Source organism: Nothobranchius furzeri, chromosome 4 (genome assembly GCF_043380555.1).
Source record: "Nothobranchius furzeri strain GRZ-AD chromosome 4, NfurGRZ-RIMD1, whole genome shotgun sequence".
Classification (NCBI taxonomy): domain Eukaryota; kingdom Metazoa; phylum Chordata; class Actinopteri; order Cyprinodontiformes; family Nothobranchiidae; genus Nothobranchius; species Nothobranchius furzeri.
Genome location: NC_091744.1, coordinates 55,296,211 through 55,310,767, shown reverse-complemented (window position 1 = coordinate 55,310,767; position 14,557 = coordinate 55,296,211). Strand labels below are relative to the sequence as shown.

The following is a 14,557-nucleotide window of genomic DNA, read 5'->3' as shown; positions in this document are numbered from 1 at the left end:
TATAGGGTGGCATTTCTTTGGGGGCTCCACCGCCCTCCATGTGCTTGCCAGAGGTAGCTGGCTGCCATTGGGTGCCAAGATGAGATCCTCAGACCTTTGTGAGACCACATGCTGGTGCGGTTGGCCTGGGTTCCCCCTAATGAAAGACAATGCTGGACCTCATGTGGCTGGAGTGTGTCAGTAGTTCCTGCAAGACAGAGGCATTGATATTATGGACTGGTCCACCTGTTCCATGGGCCTGAATCTAACTGGGATGTCGCAGATGTGCTGGGACATCATGTGTCTCTCCATGCACCAACGCCACGTTGCACCACAGTCTGTCCTGGGGTCTCATTTATCAAACATGGAGTAGAATCCTTACTAAAACCGTACTTAAGCTCAGCAAAAAAAAAGTACCTACACCAAGTAGGTTTGTGATCTATCAAACATGGAGTACGCACAGCTGCACACAATCTCCGATTCATAAATCAGAAACTATCTAGAAAGGTTCTCAGCTGCTTTTTAGTCACATCCCACCCTCACCACGCCCACTTACTGCCATAAATAGTCAATGCAAAGTGCCTTGTGGATCTCATGCATATACATAAGCCGGCTCGTTGCAGCATTTCGATCCCGACCGCAGATCAAGGAAGCACTATTTCACGAGCAGAAATTGAGGTACTTGTGGGTGAGGTGGGGAAATGAAAAGAAGTGCTTTTGCAAAACAAATAAGAGAAAATCTGCGGAGTGGCACAGCGTTGCTGAAGCCGTCAATGCTGAGTTCTTCAGAGAGATCTGTGGCGGATATAAAAAAAAGATCCGATCAGGATTCGATCCGCAGACTCCCAGGTGAAAGTCACACGTGCTAACCAGTCAGCCAAACAGAGATCTCTCCTGTCCAAGTAGCCAGGGTGCATCATCAATCAGGTCACAGTGGCAGGACACACACACGCTGTCACAGACGCATGACGTTCTGTCTCAATCTGTCCCCTTGCTGATATTCTGCATTCCGTATTCTGGCCTCAGGCTGTGTGTGTGTGTGTGTGCGTGCGCATGTGTGTGAGTGCGTGTGTGTGAGTGCGTGTGTGTGTGTGTGTGTGTGTGTGTGTGTGTGTGTGTGTGTGTGTGTGTGTGTGTGTGTGTGTGTGTGTGTGTGTGTGTGTGTGAGAGAGAGAGAGAGAGAGAGAGTGCACGTGTGTGCATGTGGGGGGGCTAGTTCCGCATGACAATGAAGCAGTACAAGTGATAATGCTGCAGGATTTCACAATTTTATCCTTCTCACCCCGGGTTTCCACGTGAGCCGCCAGCAGCACGTTACTGCAGCAGCACGTCTTGCTCGCGTAAGCTGCTGCTTGGCCCTTCCCACGAGATGCGAAGCAGCAGGGGAGCAGCTGTCACCGACAGAGCACGAAGTCACACGAGTGACTTCGTCAGTAAACACATCAACAAGCAGGAGAAAATTACAACATGGTTTATGTTCTGTCCTTTTATAATCGCCAATACGGACCTGAAAAACAAAAGAGACCGCTAGCTAGGTGATAACTTCTCACGGGGACGCACAGTTAGTAACCTTTTTTAAAAGTAAAGCAACCGGAAGGCAGTACGTTCTTTATTCTGAAAATCTCGGTAGCTTCTCTCCATTTCCGCGTCCGATTTCCTGTCTTTCCTTCCCCACAAATGTCGAACTTGACCCGTTTCAGAGGCGTCGCGCGTAGAAAATAGAACCGGCGCGTAAAGGCAGCGACATGCTGCTCCTGAGACGCGGCCGACTCGCGCTGCTGACGGCTGCCGACGGCTCTAGTGGAAAAGGTTCTGTTGATCACAGCGGTTCCTATCAGCAGCTATGACGTGCTGCTGCAGTAACGTGCTGCTGACGGCTCCTGTGGAAAGCCGGGGTCAGCAGCAGCACTGCAGGTGCTCTCCATGTCCAACATGTGTGTAAGCCAGGTCCTTAGTCAACTTAAAGTTGTGCACAGTTTTCCGCTAGGTTTTCTTTCATAAATCCCAAAGTTTGCGTGGAAAGTTGCTGACGCAGTTTGCCAACCCCTTTTTGAGCATAAGCAAGCTTGATAAATGAGGCCCCAGGAGTTGGCAGATGCTTTAGTCCAGGTCTGGGAGGAGATCCCTCAGAAGACCATCAGCCACCTCATCAGGAGCATGCCCAGGTGTTGTAGGGAAGTCATACAGGCACACAAAGGCCACACACACACCACTGAGACTCATTTAGACTTGTTTTAAGGACATTCCTTCAAAGTTGGATCAGCCTGTAGTGCTTTCCCACTTTAATTTAGAGTGGGACTCCGAGGGCTGGGATGATAATCAATAAATCAATACGTACATACAATAAGTGCGATAGATGAAAATGAACTCAGTAATTTTTCCAGCCTTGATAAATCGGCTTTTGTCAGACATGTGACCTTCATGTACACCACACCCCCTTAACGCCATTTTAGGTGTAGGACTCTCATTGCTAGGGGAAGCCGCCGCTGAAGTTGAAGCAGAACGAGAGTGAAAAGTATGGATAAAAAGAACAAGGATGAACACGTCCCTTACAGGGATAAACTTGTGGAGGAGGCTAGGGATCGGTATTTTCAGAAATTGTCTGGCTGTCAATAACGTAGATCTCTACGACCTCAAAGGAAAACAAACGAAGCTCAGATGTTTCATTACTGCTGAAAGTACATAACATGAGTAAGCTAAATAAAGGTTTAATTGTTGCATTTTAAGGGGTGAACTTACATTATGATATATTAACTAGGGCCGGGACTTTAACGCGTTCATTACGATTAATTAATTAGAAAAAAATAACGCGTCAAAAAAATTAACGCATTTAATCGCAGCTTGCATTTCAAGCACGGCAGAACCTTTGTCATTGCACGATTTCCTCGTAGACAGAATATCACTAACGCACATAACAATAAACAGTGCTAATGGCTACTAAAACGGAATAAAAACAGAAAGAAGTTGCCTTGCTTGGACTGATACAGGATTTAGGAAACACGTCCGCCTCTTTTCTTAACTTGGAAAAAAAACTTCCAGACAACAACGAGTCCGTGTCGCGGACATTTTTCAGAGATTGTCTCTGCTGCGGCTGCCCAGTGGCACCCGGAAACTTTACAAAAGTTGCGGTAAGCTATATTTTTAACATTTACGTAACATCTGTGCAGCGCTGAAAGCACCAGACAGAATAATTCTTTGCCCTAACAGTAGTTTATGGAAGTAGTCAGAGAAACGAGAGGCACCTGGCTGCCGCTCAGAGAACGCTCCGTGTTCTCACTACTCTGTAAACAATCACAGACAACGTGTCTTAAAGTTGAAAACAGAAGTTTAAGTTAAAACAGAAACACTCTGAAACTTTTCTGATGATTTTCTAAACAATTCTGTCGGGGAGTTATACGTTTCTGAGACGAGTCTCTTCTAAACATCATCGCATGCATTACTATCATTAAGCAGCGAGGTGTGTTGAAGCTGTCATCAGCTAAGGGGCGGATGCTTAAGTGCATCAGGGGCAGCGAGGAACGAGGAAGTTGTGATCAGGCTGGAGATCACACCAGATTTGCTGCTGCAGGCGTGAATCTGCGGGTCTGCAACATCCCCTTCTTAACGTGACGTCAGGACTTCCCATGTAAAGAAGGTCCGCTCACCTGTTCGTCAGATCATTATTTCCTCGCCATGATCTTTTATCATCCCATCATCCTCCAGTCATCCAACTGGAACCAGTTAGTGTTCCTGATCATTCTCAGAATATGTCACGCCTGCTCTGGTGTTAAAAGTTAGTACATTTAAGTCCTAGATCATATTTGTGCCTGTTCTACTGTCATTTTGAAGGATTATTATTTATGTGTTTTTACTACATTATGAGTAGAAATGCTAATAAAAACTCCCAATTATACAAACAAGTGAAACTGGAAAAATAAGAATCTGGTGCAAAGTCAAATTTATTTCAGTCATTCATCTAGACAGAGAGACTATTTAAAGGCTCAGGAACCCTTTGCAGGTGTTTTCTATTTGTAATTATAAATTTTAGTTGATTTGGGTTTTGTTTCATATCACACAGTGACATTTGAATAATTAAAATGCATTTTTTAAAAAAAAAGCTTTAGTTTTACAGTAATAACTATGTCTAATGTTTGATTCTCTGTCTCATAATTTTAATTAAAAGTTTTACTTTGAGAGCACATTTTCCTGAACGATTAAAATGCGATTAATTTAGATTAATTAATTACAAAGCCTGTAATTAATTAGATTAAAAATTGTTATCAAGTCCCAGCCCTAATATTAACATCACATAAGTGGTTGTCTGTCACGTAGTCATTTGGAAACTGATCCATGCCTTTGTTACCTGCAGGCTGGATTATTACAACTCGCTATATGCGGGGCTTAGGCAAGCTCCAATAGCACGCCTCCAGGTGGTTCAGAACTCGGCTGCTTGGTTGTTAACATCTACCAGGAGGTCTGAACATATTACACCAGTCCTACGTGCCTTGCATTGGCTCCCTGTCTCCTATCACATCAGGTTTAAGGTAATCCTGTTTGTGTTTAAGGCGTTAAACTCAGGGGCACCTAAATACCTTTCTGACATCATCCACCGACATGTCCCGGTGCGTTCCCTTAGGTCAGCTGACCAGAGACTATTTAACTGTGCCCAGGTACAGCCTGAAGTCTCGTGGGAGTCGTGCCTTTTCAGTGCTCGGACCAAGTCTTTGGAATGAGCTGCCAGCCGATGTAAAGCAGGCCAAATCACTGGAAACCTTTAAAAGCCGACTAAAAACACATCTGTTCTCGTTGGCGTTTGGACATTGAAGTTGAGAGTGTGGGCAGCATCATTTTGAATGTGTCTGGATCTGATTCTGGAAACAGGACTGATATGGATTGCGAACTTGTACTCGGGATGTCTAATTGTATTTTAAATGGTTAATTGTCTGTTTTATTGTTGTGCTCGTTATTGGTGTACAGCGCTTTGTCCGTTTTGGGCATGTGAAAGCGCTTTATGAATAAAGTTGATTTGATTTGATGACTTGAGTTGTTTTTGTCTCGATAATGTGGACAATATCGTTTATCATCAATAATTTGTTGGACAATATATTGACCAGCAAAATGTATCGTCCCAGGCTTAGTGACTCAAAATCCAGACCCCTGTGGGTTGATAAATCTGATTTCCATTGTATTTAATAAGAATAACTCATTCATTCAGATCTAGGATGTCTTCGTGTTCCTTTATATTTGGAACAGTGGTGTATATATCACAATACAGGGAGGTGATACTAAAAGCGAGGTGATATTTGTAATTTTCAAAACTGAAGTAAATTGGATTGTGAATGTTTTGTTGTGACAGATCCTTTCTAGAGTTTGACTTGACACCGATGAGTGTTTTAATCCTCAGTCAGAGATGAAGTCCTGCAGAATCAAACCTGCCCTTCTCAGCACTGGACTGCTATTTCTTAGTAGTGTATGATGTGAAATCCTCCTGAATGTTACATTTGTGTGTTTTCTCTCAGATCATCGTATGAGGCAGCTCAGGAGTGGGTGCTGCCTGTTCAGTTCTGTCAGCTCCACGGTCTGAAGCTCAGTTCGGTTTATCCCCTCCACTGTGCCAAGGACAGACAGTTAATCTACTTTTTAGTGTTCATTCAGCTTCACAACTTCCCACCTCAGCAGGTGAACACACACACAAGCACACGCTACTATACGTCCAGATTTTGAAGCTCCTGGCAAATATTATTTTCATTTGAAATTATCTCATGATTCCAGAGATAAACACATCTACATTGTTTATTTTCTTGTGTCCATCTTCCTCCTCTGACCTTATTTGATCTTCCTCAGGTGAGCTCCCTTGTGTCTCAGTTTGACCCAACACTACAGACCCACCTGAGCCTCGCGTTTCAGGACCTGCAAGTTCATATTGAAAGAAGAGGTTGTAGTCCTGAAGAGCAGTCTGGGTCGTTGAGAAGGAAAGAGTCCTACAGTAGCCCAGAGCATCCCAGAGAGGTGTTCCAGGTCCTGCTGCAGAGCCAGGTGGAAATGGTGCCATGTAGGTACCTCCTGCATGAGGCTCTGGTTCAACACTGTCCAGTGCTGACGGTGCTGGCTGCCTGTCTGCAGGTACTTCACAGACACAGGATACACAGTTCCTATCTTGGGATTTTCTCTAGAGCCTCACTAAGGTCAACTCAGACTGGCTAAAGTCACTTAAGCCCCATTCCCACCTGTACCGGGTCGGCCCGGGCCGGGTAGCATAGGTTGTTTACATATCTGGGTGGCCTGGAATTTTCCCGGGCCAACCAAGGCTCATTCTCGGCCCTCTTCCCGAGGGGTACTGCTTCAGGCCGACCAGGGCCAACACGCCCACTGCTGACAGCAAATTCACACCTTCCATTAGAGCAAGCCTCTGATTGGTGGGTAGAATCAGCCCATTCACACCTTCCATTAGAGCAAGCCTCTGATTGGTGGGTAGAATCAGCCCACATGGGCTTAAGGCAAGGATGTGTGGAATCAACCGGGCCAGGCTGGGGCCGACTGGGGCTACCCGGCCCAGGCCGACCCGGTACAGGTGGGAATGGGGCTTTAAGTTTCCCACTTCTCCCTCCTACTGGTAGAAAGCAGAATTGCAGCAGTTGTAAACAACTCTGCCGCAGCCTGCTGTGGCTAGAGCTAACAATGAGCTAACGCTAACATGAGCTAACATGGGTTGATGTCATCAGCTGGTTTGGGCTCAGACCGGAAGATATCTTCTGTTTTTGCTGCGCTATTTAAAAAAAACTAGAATTTGCTAAAAAATCAGCCGTGGAAATCCAAAACCTTTTTTCAGCTTAGGTTTTAATACTGTTTTACACGTACCACTCGAAGGAATTTTGCCTCTGGCCATATACTTTACCCTTCCACTGTCCTATCAGGTGACCCCTCCAGGACGTGGGGTGGTTAAACGTGGTTGATAGTTTATCCCTTGGCAAGAGTGAAGTGGCGTGCTCCTAAAAAATAAATAAAAAGGCACCTGGGGCCCATCTGACACCATTAACAATGCGGGAGGGTTCAAGTGTTAAAAACTCTTAGTGTTGATCTAATTAGTTCTTCAGATTTTGAAAGAGGAACTTAATTCTTAGGAAGGCTTTTTCTGATGAAGCTTTGAATGTTTACTTTTACTTCTTAGTATTAAGGACTAGTCCCTCACTTGCTGTGTTGTTACAGTTTCTAGGAGATGCAAATGTTTACATTATTTAGCTCTAAAAACAAAGTTTGGGGGATTTTCGCTGAATATAATAAAACAGACTGAGTCAGAATGAAAGGCCAAAGGTCAACGATTAATTCTGTAATCAGATAAAGAAATCTCCATTGATCACCACCAGTGATGTCTACTGTTTTCTTGGCAGAGAACGGAGCTGCTGCCTTGCCTCTGTGTGTGGGTGCTGACCTCTGTGGACGATGCCACTGCTGATCAAGCTACCTCTCACTTGATTGAAGCTCCGCAGGATCACGAGTGGACCCTGCATGACCTGTCAATCATATGGAGGACACTGCTAGGGCGGGGCCATGTCAGGCCCCTTCTACGTGGCTTTGAGCTCTTCCAGAGGGTAAAAAATATCGGATCTTTACAGGATTACAGTTTATAATGTTACATTAACCAGATTTTAGGAACGTATCCTACATGTTCCAGAAATATTGTCATTATTTGGGGTTCTAGACCTGCATTAAATAGCAATGGCTGTTTTTCTTTGTTTGCCAGGACTGTCCTCTGGTTTTGGTGTTGAGGATGTTTGAGTTGTGTTATGACTACAGGAAATTCACTGAAGCCAAAACAAAGTTGCTGGACTTCCAAAGGACGCTCATTACCGTGAGTTTGTTTTAGTACAAATGTTTAAATCCAGTAGCAAAGAATTGACCTGCCGGAATACCATCTGAAGGATTCTTTTACACTAGAGTGGGCCACTCTGGTGGACGTGAGGATGAATCCTGGCTTCTGAGACCAATGTGTGTATCTTGTAGAGTGATGTCACTGTTATGTCATCAAGGTTACAACCACGGAGTCTGTCAAACATCCTGACCAGGGTCATGGACTGAGCAGCATGAGCAAACATCTAACGAGTGAAGACTGTTCGTTTTTAACGTGAAAATCGTTTTTTCCTCCACTCTAGATAGGATGTTCGCTAGGCTCACCTTAACAACACCTCTATAAGCTGAACAGGTCAGGATCATGTTTTAGGGGTTGAGGCTTGTGGCTTCTCAGTACATTCGAAAAATATCACCATTACAATTTCAGCATTTAAAACCACCAGTAGGATCCCATTAGAGAGCTCTAACAGGGCTCCAGATGTTACGGGTCAAGTCGTTGACTTTCCTGTTTTGGATCAGAGGTGCTGATTGGTGACGAGTATCACAACAGTTATTGAATGATGTTTCTGCAGATGAATTGGTGTTATTCAAGGATGGTTGTTTTATCTGTGCTGTAGCTCAGGAACGGCGGTCCGGTTCCCTGTGGTAGCCTCCCTCTGGCGTGGGTGGAGAGCCAGGCCTCAGTGCTGCTCCTCATAATGCTGCAGCACTGCTCCTCCCAGTACGATCTTCACCACTTGCTACAGCTTCTGGCAGATGTGGACAAACTCCTCAAATCCAATGGTGAGAGGTTAAAGGGGACATATTTTGTGAAACTGTTTTTGCGCACGCTTGTGCTGCCATGTTGGTCTCTACTGCCTCTATAAACACTCCAAACCTGACTACAACGCACTCATCTTTTTTCTGTCAGCGTTTAGTTTGGTCTGAAAACGGCTGATTCTGGGAAGTACCGAAAATGTCAAGAATAAAACTGCGAGATCGCTTTACTAGAGTGATTTTATGTTAAGAACTTCATGAACATGTTTTGTATAGATAGAGCAATTATTACGTAAAGAAATCACAATATTTCCCCTTTAAAGGTGTGGTTGACTGAAAAAACTACTTTTAATGATTATTTGTGATCACTCTGACTTTTTAACGCAGGCTGAACTTGAAAACAGTCTCCCGCACCTATATCCTTCGTTAGCTTCTGATATAAAGTAGACGGTGAAATGCTAGAATTTGAAAATCCTCACGTATCTATGTCGCACTGTGAATTTGCATTCATGGCCACGTCCACTTGGCTTGCGCCCGCCCACAGGAAGTTTTTTTTTTTCAACAAGGAGAGAGCGGAGTGTGTCTTGGGGTGTTTCTCAATGCCAAGGAACCTCGCCTTGATGTCTTGGTCCCGCCCCGGTTGCCTAGGAGATACGTCATCAGGAGCCATCAAGACGTGTTCCAATGTTCATGTTCTACCAAGGCGTGTGTTCTCGTTTGTTAGCCGTTTAGCTAGCTGAGCAAGGATACACGGGAGGTGTCTTGTAGCCTAGCCTTGGTCAAAAATTACCCAGAATATTTTCAAAAGGACGGCGGATCAGAAGCCGGCAGCTACTTCGGGGGCAAAGTTCAAGTTTAAAAGTAAGGCAGCTAATTTAAAATGTTTATTTTTTTTTTTATCCAAAGAAGTTATCTATTGTTGGTTAGTTGCTTAGTAGTTGCAGCTTCGGTGGCTAGCGGGTAGTAGCTCGCTTATATATTTAATTTAATAAACATATACACAATTTAAAAAGTAAAAGCCTTGTTATATATTTATATTGAAACTAATACATATAAAATATAACGTTATCTCCCGTGTCACCTGGCGTTACGTGACCGCTGTGGAAGCCGCGGTCACGTGATGCAAGTCTGTTCCATTTAACCGTTTTTTTTAACAAGGAAGGACAGTGTCCTCGTAAGCAAGGCGCCTTGCCTCGCAAGACATCGCCCCGCAAGACCAGGCGCCTTGACTTTGAGAAACACCCTTGGTGATAGTGACTTTGCAACATGGCTGAACGTGATCCGTTGGCCAATCAGAAGTGAGGTGTGTGCATATCATTGATAGTAGTGAGCAATTCTGTTGTTCTCAGCCCACCTCTGCACCAGCAAACTTTTGCATCTCAGAACAGGAGCATCATAGCTTTTATTTTAATGACTCATAAGGCATTGATTTACACTAGAGGATGCAGCAAATGTATTGGATAAACGAGTAAATCACACCTTTAAAAGCTGTCAGCTGATAAAGGTTCTGAAACTGAAGTGAAATGAAAAGTAATTTTATTGATGAGTTGAATGGGATTTGTTTGAAAATGATTTCTTCTGAGTGAGAAGCTGCAAACGCAGAGCCCTGGGAGGAATCTTTATGCCTGTTCTAGTCTGAACTCAGTCACACCTTCTTGTGTATTTGCATTTGTCGTATGTTTGTGAAGGTCCAGACTTCAAGAAGCTGAGTCAGCTGAGCCAGTTGCTGCAGGGGTCAGGGATCAGTCTGCCCCCCAGGCTGCTCCAGTACAGTTCCACCTCTGTCCAGCAGGAGGAGTTCCAGCTCATAGTGGATGCCCTCCAGACCCGAGGGCTCTACAGCCGTGCTAGGCAGGTGGCCCTGCTGGCTGGTCTGCCTGTCCATCGCCTCCTCCTGAACCAGGTCCGATTCACACACAAGGTTCAGATTCATGTCAGGCTTAGCGGATGCTACCTTTGGTGCAGTCGAGACCGATATGAAGTTCATGTTTAGTGATTCATATAAAACCAAAGGAATAGACGTTTGTAGACTTTACGGAGCCTTTAAAGGGGACATGTTGCACAAAACTCACCTTTTGCATCCTTTTTGCTGCCACATGGGTCTCTACTGCCTCTCTAACAACAACCCTACACTTGTTTTCTAAGCTCCACCCTCCTGTTGCTAAGTCTGACTAGCCTTCCAGCTAACTACTTGTTAAGAATGGGTTTCTTTTTAGCTTTCCCAGGAGGCCATCATCCAGAGGACCAAGCAGCAGTGGAGGCGACTGGACACCAGGGTCACTTTCTGGAAAAAGTGTCACAAGCAGCTGAAAGCTGAAAGCACTGATCCAGAGTCAGTCTCTGGTTTCTTCCTATCACAGTCTGAATCTGTGGCCACCAAGGCACCAACCGGCGAGGAGGCTCAGGCAGAGCTGCTGGACCTCCAGGAGCGCAGTTTGCTACTCCAGCTCACTGCTCACTTCCTGTCTCAGCTCAGCCCCGTTCCTCTGGACAAACTCCAGAGCTTAGAGAAAAGACTGTGGCTCAGTCGAGTCCAAAACCACACCCTTACTGCTACAGTGGCAAAAGATAGTATGTTTAACCTTCCGCCTGCCATCACGTCTGAAACTAACGCATATGAAGTGTTCATGAGGGAGTTTTCCTTCTCTAACATAGCCGACCTGAACACGGACAAAGACCTGAGTCTGGAGGGACTTCCAGGACCCTCAATGGAGCAGGAGACATTGAATGTTGGGCCTAAGTTAAGTCCTGAGGAGAAGGAGGTTCTCTCAGAGCTTGTGAGTCAGTTACTAGACGAAGGCAGCGTCCATGAAGCTAGCCGTGTTAGCCGATACTTCTCCCTGTACCATCCAGATGTGTGGGGGGCTTTGCAATGCCACGCCCTAGCATGTGGGGACCTGAGCCCTGAGGCCCAGGAGAAGACTCCAGAAGCTCCAACAAGAGAAACCATCCCTGCCTGTAAGCTCCCTGCTGCCTTCACGCGAGTTGCTTTCTTTCACTGCTGCTTCATGTCTGTTTTAAATGTTCTCCGTAGCATCGTCACACAGCAGCCTGTCGTCGTTTGTGATGCTGCTCCCCGAAGACACGGTCTCCGCTCAGCTCCAGACATTGGTGGATCAGCGTCAACATGGCAGCAGCTACTGCAAACAAGTGCTTAGCCTTTACCAGCTCTCTAAGGTAAACATCTATGCTCCTAACTAGTTTGCCTTGTCCTACAGCAGAATGCGTTGATGCAATCTATCACAGCTTCTCTTTGACCTTTAGTGGTGGGTCACGTTTTATTTTACATGTCTAATTACCAGCAGCAGGCGCAAACAGTTACTGACAGAAAAAGCGAGGTGTTTGTCACGACTAAAATGTATTAACCTTAACGCGAACCCTTCACAATAAAAGCCCTGGGCTAATTTTCCTGACTCTGAACAAGCCTTTCACAACATTTGAAGCTCATCTAAAGAAGGTTCAGTCTTCTTAGCTAATAAAAACACAGAGCAGCAGCATTAAGCTCCTCCACATGCCTCCTCAGGAGCTGCAGTATACCTTCCACCAGATCTGTAAGGAGGAGCCTGGGAGTGTGCTGGAGAAGCTGCTGCTGCTGGAGCAGCCAGACCGCTTCAGGAAGGCTCAGACCTTCATCCAAGCTCGGGGTCTCTCCTCGGAAGCTGTGGCTAAGCTGGTCTCCACCTCTGTGGTTCGCGCACTGTCAGCCTCCACTCAGGAGCTGCAGCCTGGTGAGGAGAGAGAGGATCAGTGGACTGGTAGTTAGCTGTGCCACTGCTTGTTAAATCAGTGTGTTTGCATCACCAGGAGAGAAGCAGGTTTTCAGGCCATCAGAAGGTCCTGATCCTTGGGTCCAGCTGATCAAACTGTGTGGTGATCCCAACTCGGTGGGACTGAAATTGCTGGAAGACCTCAACGCTGTTCCTCTGTGGGACCTGAACTGCAGTATGACTGACAACACACACACACACACACTCATTAATATACAGGTCCTTTAACAAAAAAATTTGCTTTTGATGAACATTAATTCACATGTTTATCATAAACATATGAATGAATGTTTATCAGTTTATCATAAACATATGATAAACTGATAAACATTAGACTTTCATATATATTAGATTAATTACACACAACTGAAGTAGTTGAAGCCTTTTATTGTTTCTAATATTGATGATTTTGGCATACAGCTCATGAAAACCCAAAATTCCTATCTCAAAAATTAGCATAACATGAAAAGATTATCTAAACGAGCTATTAACCTAATAATCTGAATCAACTAACTCTAAACACCTGCAAAAGATTCCTGAGGCTTTTAAAACCTCCCAGCCTGGTTCTCAAAACCGCAATCATGGGTAAGACTGCCGAACTGACTGCTGTCCAGAAGGCCATCACTGACACCCTCAAGCAAGAGGGTAAGACACAGATAGACATTTCTGAATGAATAGGCTGTTCCCAGAGTGCTGTATCAAGGCACCTCAGTGGGAAGGAAAAAGTGTGACAGAAAACGCTGCACAACGAGAAGAGGTGACTGGACCCTGAGGAAGATTGTGGAGAAGGACCGATTCCAGACCTTGGGGGACCTGCAGAAGCAGTGGACTGAGCCTGGAGTGGAAACATCCAGAGCCACCGTGTACAGGCGTGTGCAGGAAATGGGCTACAGGTGCCACATTCCCCAGGTCAAGCCACTTTTGAACCAGAAACAGCAGCAGAAGCGCCTGACCTGGTCTACAGAGAAGCAGCACTGGACTGTTGCTCAGTGGTCCAAAGTACTTTTTCGGATGAAAGCAAATTTTGCTTGTCATTCGGAAATCAAGGTGCCAGAGTCTGGAGGAAGACTGGGCAGAGGGAAATGCCAAAAAGCCTGAAGTCCAGTGTCAAGTACCCACAGTCAGTGATGGTCTGGGGTGCCATGCCAGCTGCTGGTGTTGGTCCGCTGTGTTTTATCAAGGGCCGGGTCAATGCAGCTAGCTATCAGGAGATTTTGGAGCACTTCATGCTTCCATCTGCTGAAAAGTTTTATGGAGATGAAGATTGCATTTTTCAGCACGACCTGGCACCTGCTCACAGTTCCAAAACCACTGGTAAATGGTTTACTGACCATGGTATTACTGTGCTCAACTGGCCTGCCAACTCTCCTGACCTGAACCCCATAGAGAATCTGTGGGATATTGTGAAGAGAAAGTTGAGAGACGCAAGACGCAACCCTCTGGATGAGCTTAAGGCCGCTATCGAAGCATCCTGGGCCTCCATAACACCTCAGCAGTGCCACAGGCTGATGGCCTCCATGCCACGCCGCATTGAAGCAGTCATTCCTGCAAAAGGATCCCCGACCAAGTATTGAGTGTGTAACTGAACATAATTATTTTTAAGGTTGACCTTTTTTGTATTAAACACACTTTTCTTTTATTGGTCGGATGAAATATGCAAAAAATTTTGAGATAGGAATTTTGGGTTTTTATGCCAAAATCATCAATATTAGAAACAATAAAAGGCTTGAACTACTTCAATTGTGTGTAATGAATCTAATTTATATGAAAGTCTAATGTTTATCAGTACATTACAGAAAATAATGAACTTTATCACAATATGGTAATTTTTTGAAAAGGACCTGTGTAGATTACTTCAGTTAACAGCAGACGTGCTTGTCTCCTTTCTAGTTGTTGAGCTGCTGATTGTGGCTCACAGCTGTTTCAGCCTCACCTGTAACATGGAGGGGATCATCCGGGTGCTGCAAGCTGCTCGCCACCTTAGCCACACCTACCTGGCTCCAGGAGAGCACCACGGCCTGCTGGTAAGCTCCCAGGAAAACTAGCCTGGTTAAAACTATAGATCTTTAGATCAGGTCAACTTTTATTTTAGAACAACAAAAAGTAAATTCTAGATAAAAAGTCACTTGGTTGTCCATCATGGCCTCCTGCAGAGCTCTGATGTTCTCCGTAGACTCCCACAGAAACACAGGTCCCTGACTCCTGTAGACTCTCCCGTGTTAAGGTCA

The 14,557-nt window shown here is 45.2% G+C and overlaps 1 protein-coding gene across 2 annotated transcripts in view; it reads left to right on the top strand.

Moving 5' to 3' along the window:
• The window catches only part of spg11 (SPG11 vesicle trafficking associated, spatacsin), a 57,824-nt gene that overhangs the window by 33,980 nt on the left and 9,287 nt on the right, over positions 1-14,557 (top strand). For both annotated transcript variants that reach the window (XR_011520329.1, XM_015963893.3), the window contains exons 24-34: positions 5,478-5,637; positions 5,803-6,081; positions 7,347-7,547; positions 7,700-7,807; positions 8,424-8,589; positions 10,251-10,465; positions 10,779-11,520; positions 11,597-11,739; positions 12,086-12,290; positions 12,367-12,504; positions 14,220-14,353. Coding sequence is in view for 1 of the 2 variants with exons in the window: in XM_015963893.3 (XP_015819379.1) it covers positions 5,478-5,637; positions 5,803-6,081; positions 7,347-7,547; positions 7,700-7,807; positions 8,424-8,589; positions 10,251-10,465; positions 10,779-11,520; positions 11,597-11,739; positions 12,086-12,290; positions 12,367-12,504; positions 14,220-14,353 (2,491 nt within the window). In the remaining variant the exon portion in view is untranslated. The remainder of the gene's footprint in view (positions 1-5,477; positions 5,638-5,802; positions 6,082-7,346; positions 7,548-7,699; positions 7,808-8,423; positions 8,590-10,250; positions 10,466-10,778; positions 11,521-11,596; positions 11,740-12,085; positions 12,291-12,366; positions 12,505-14,219; positions 14,354-14,557) is intronic.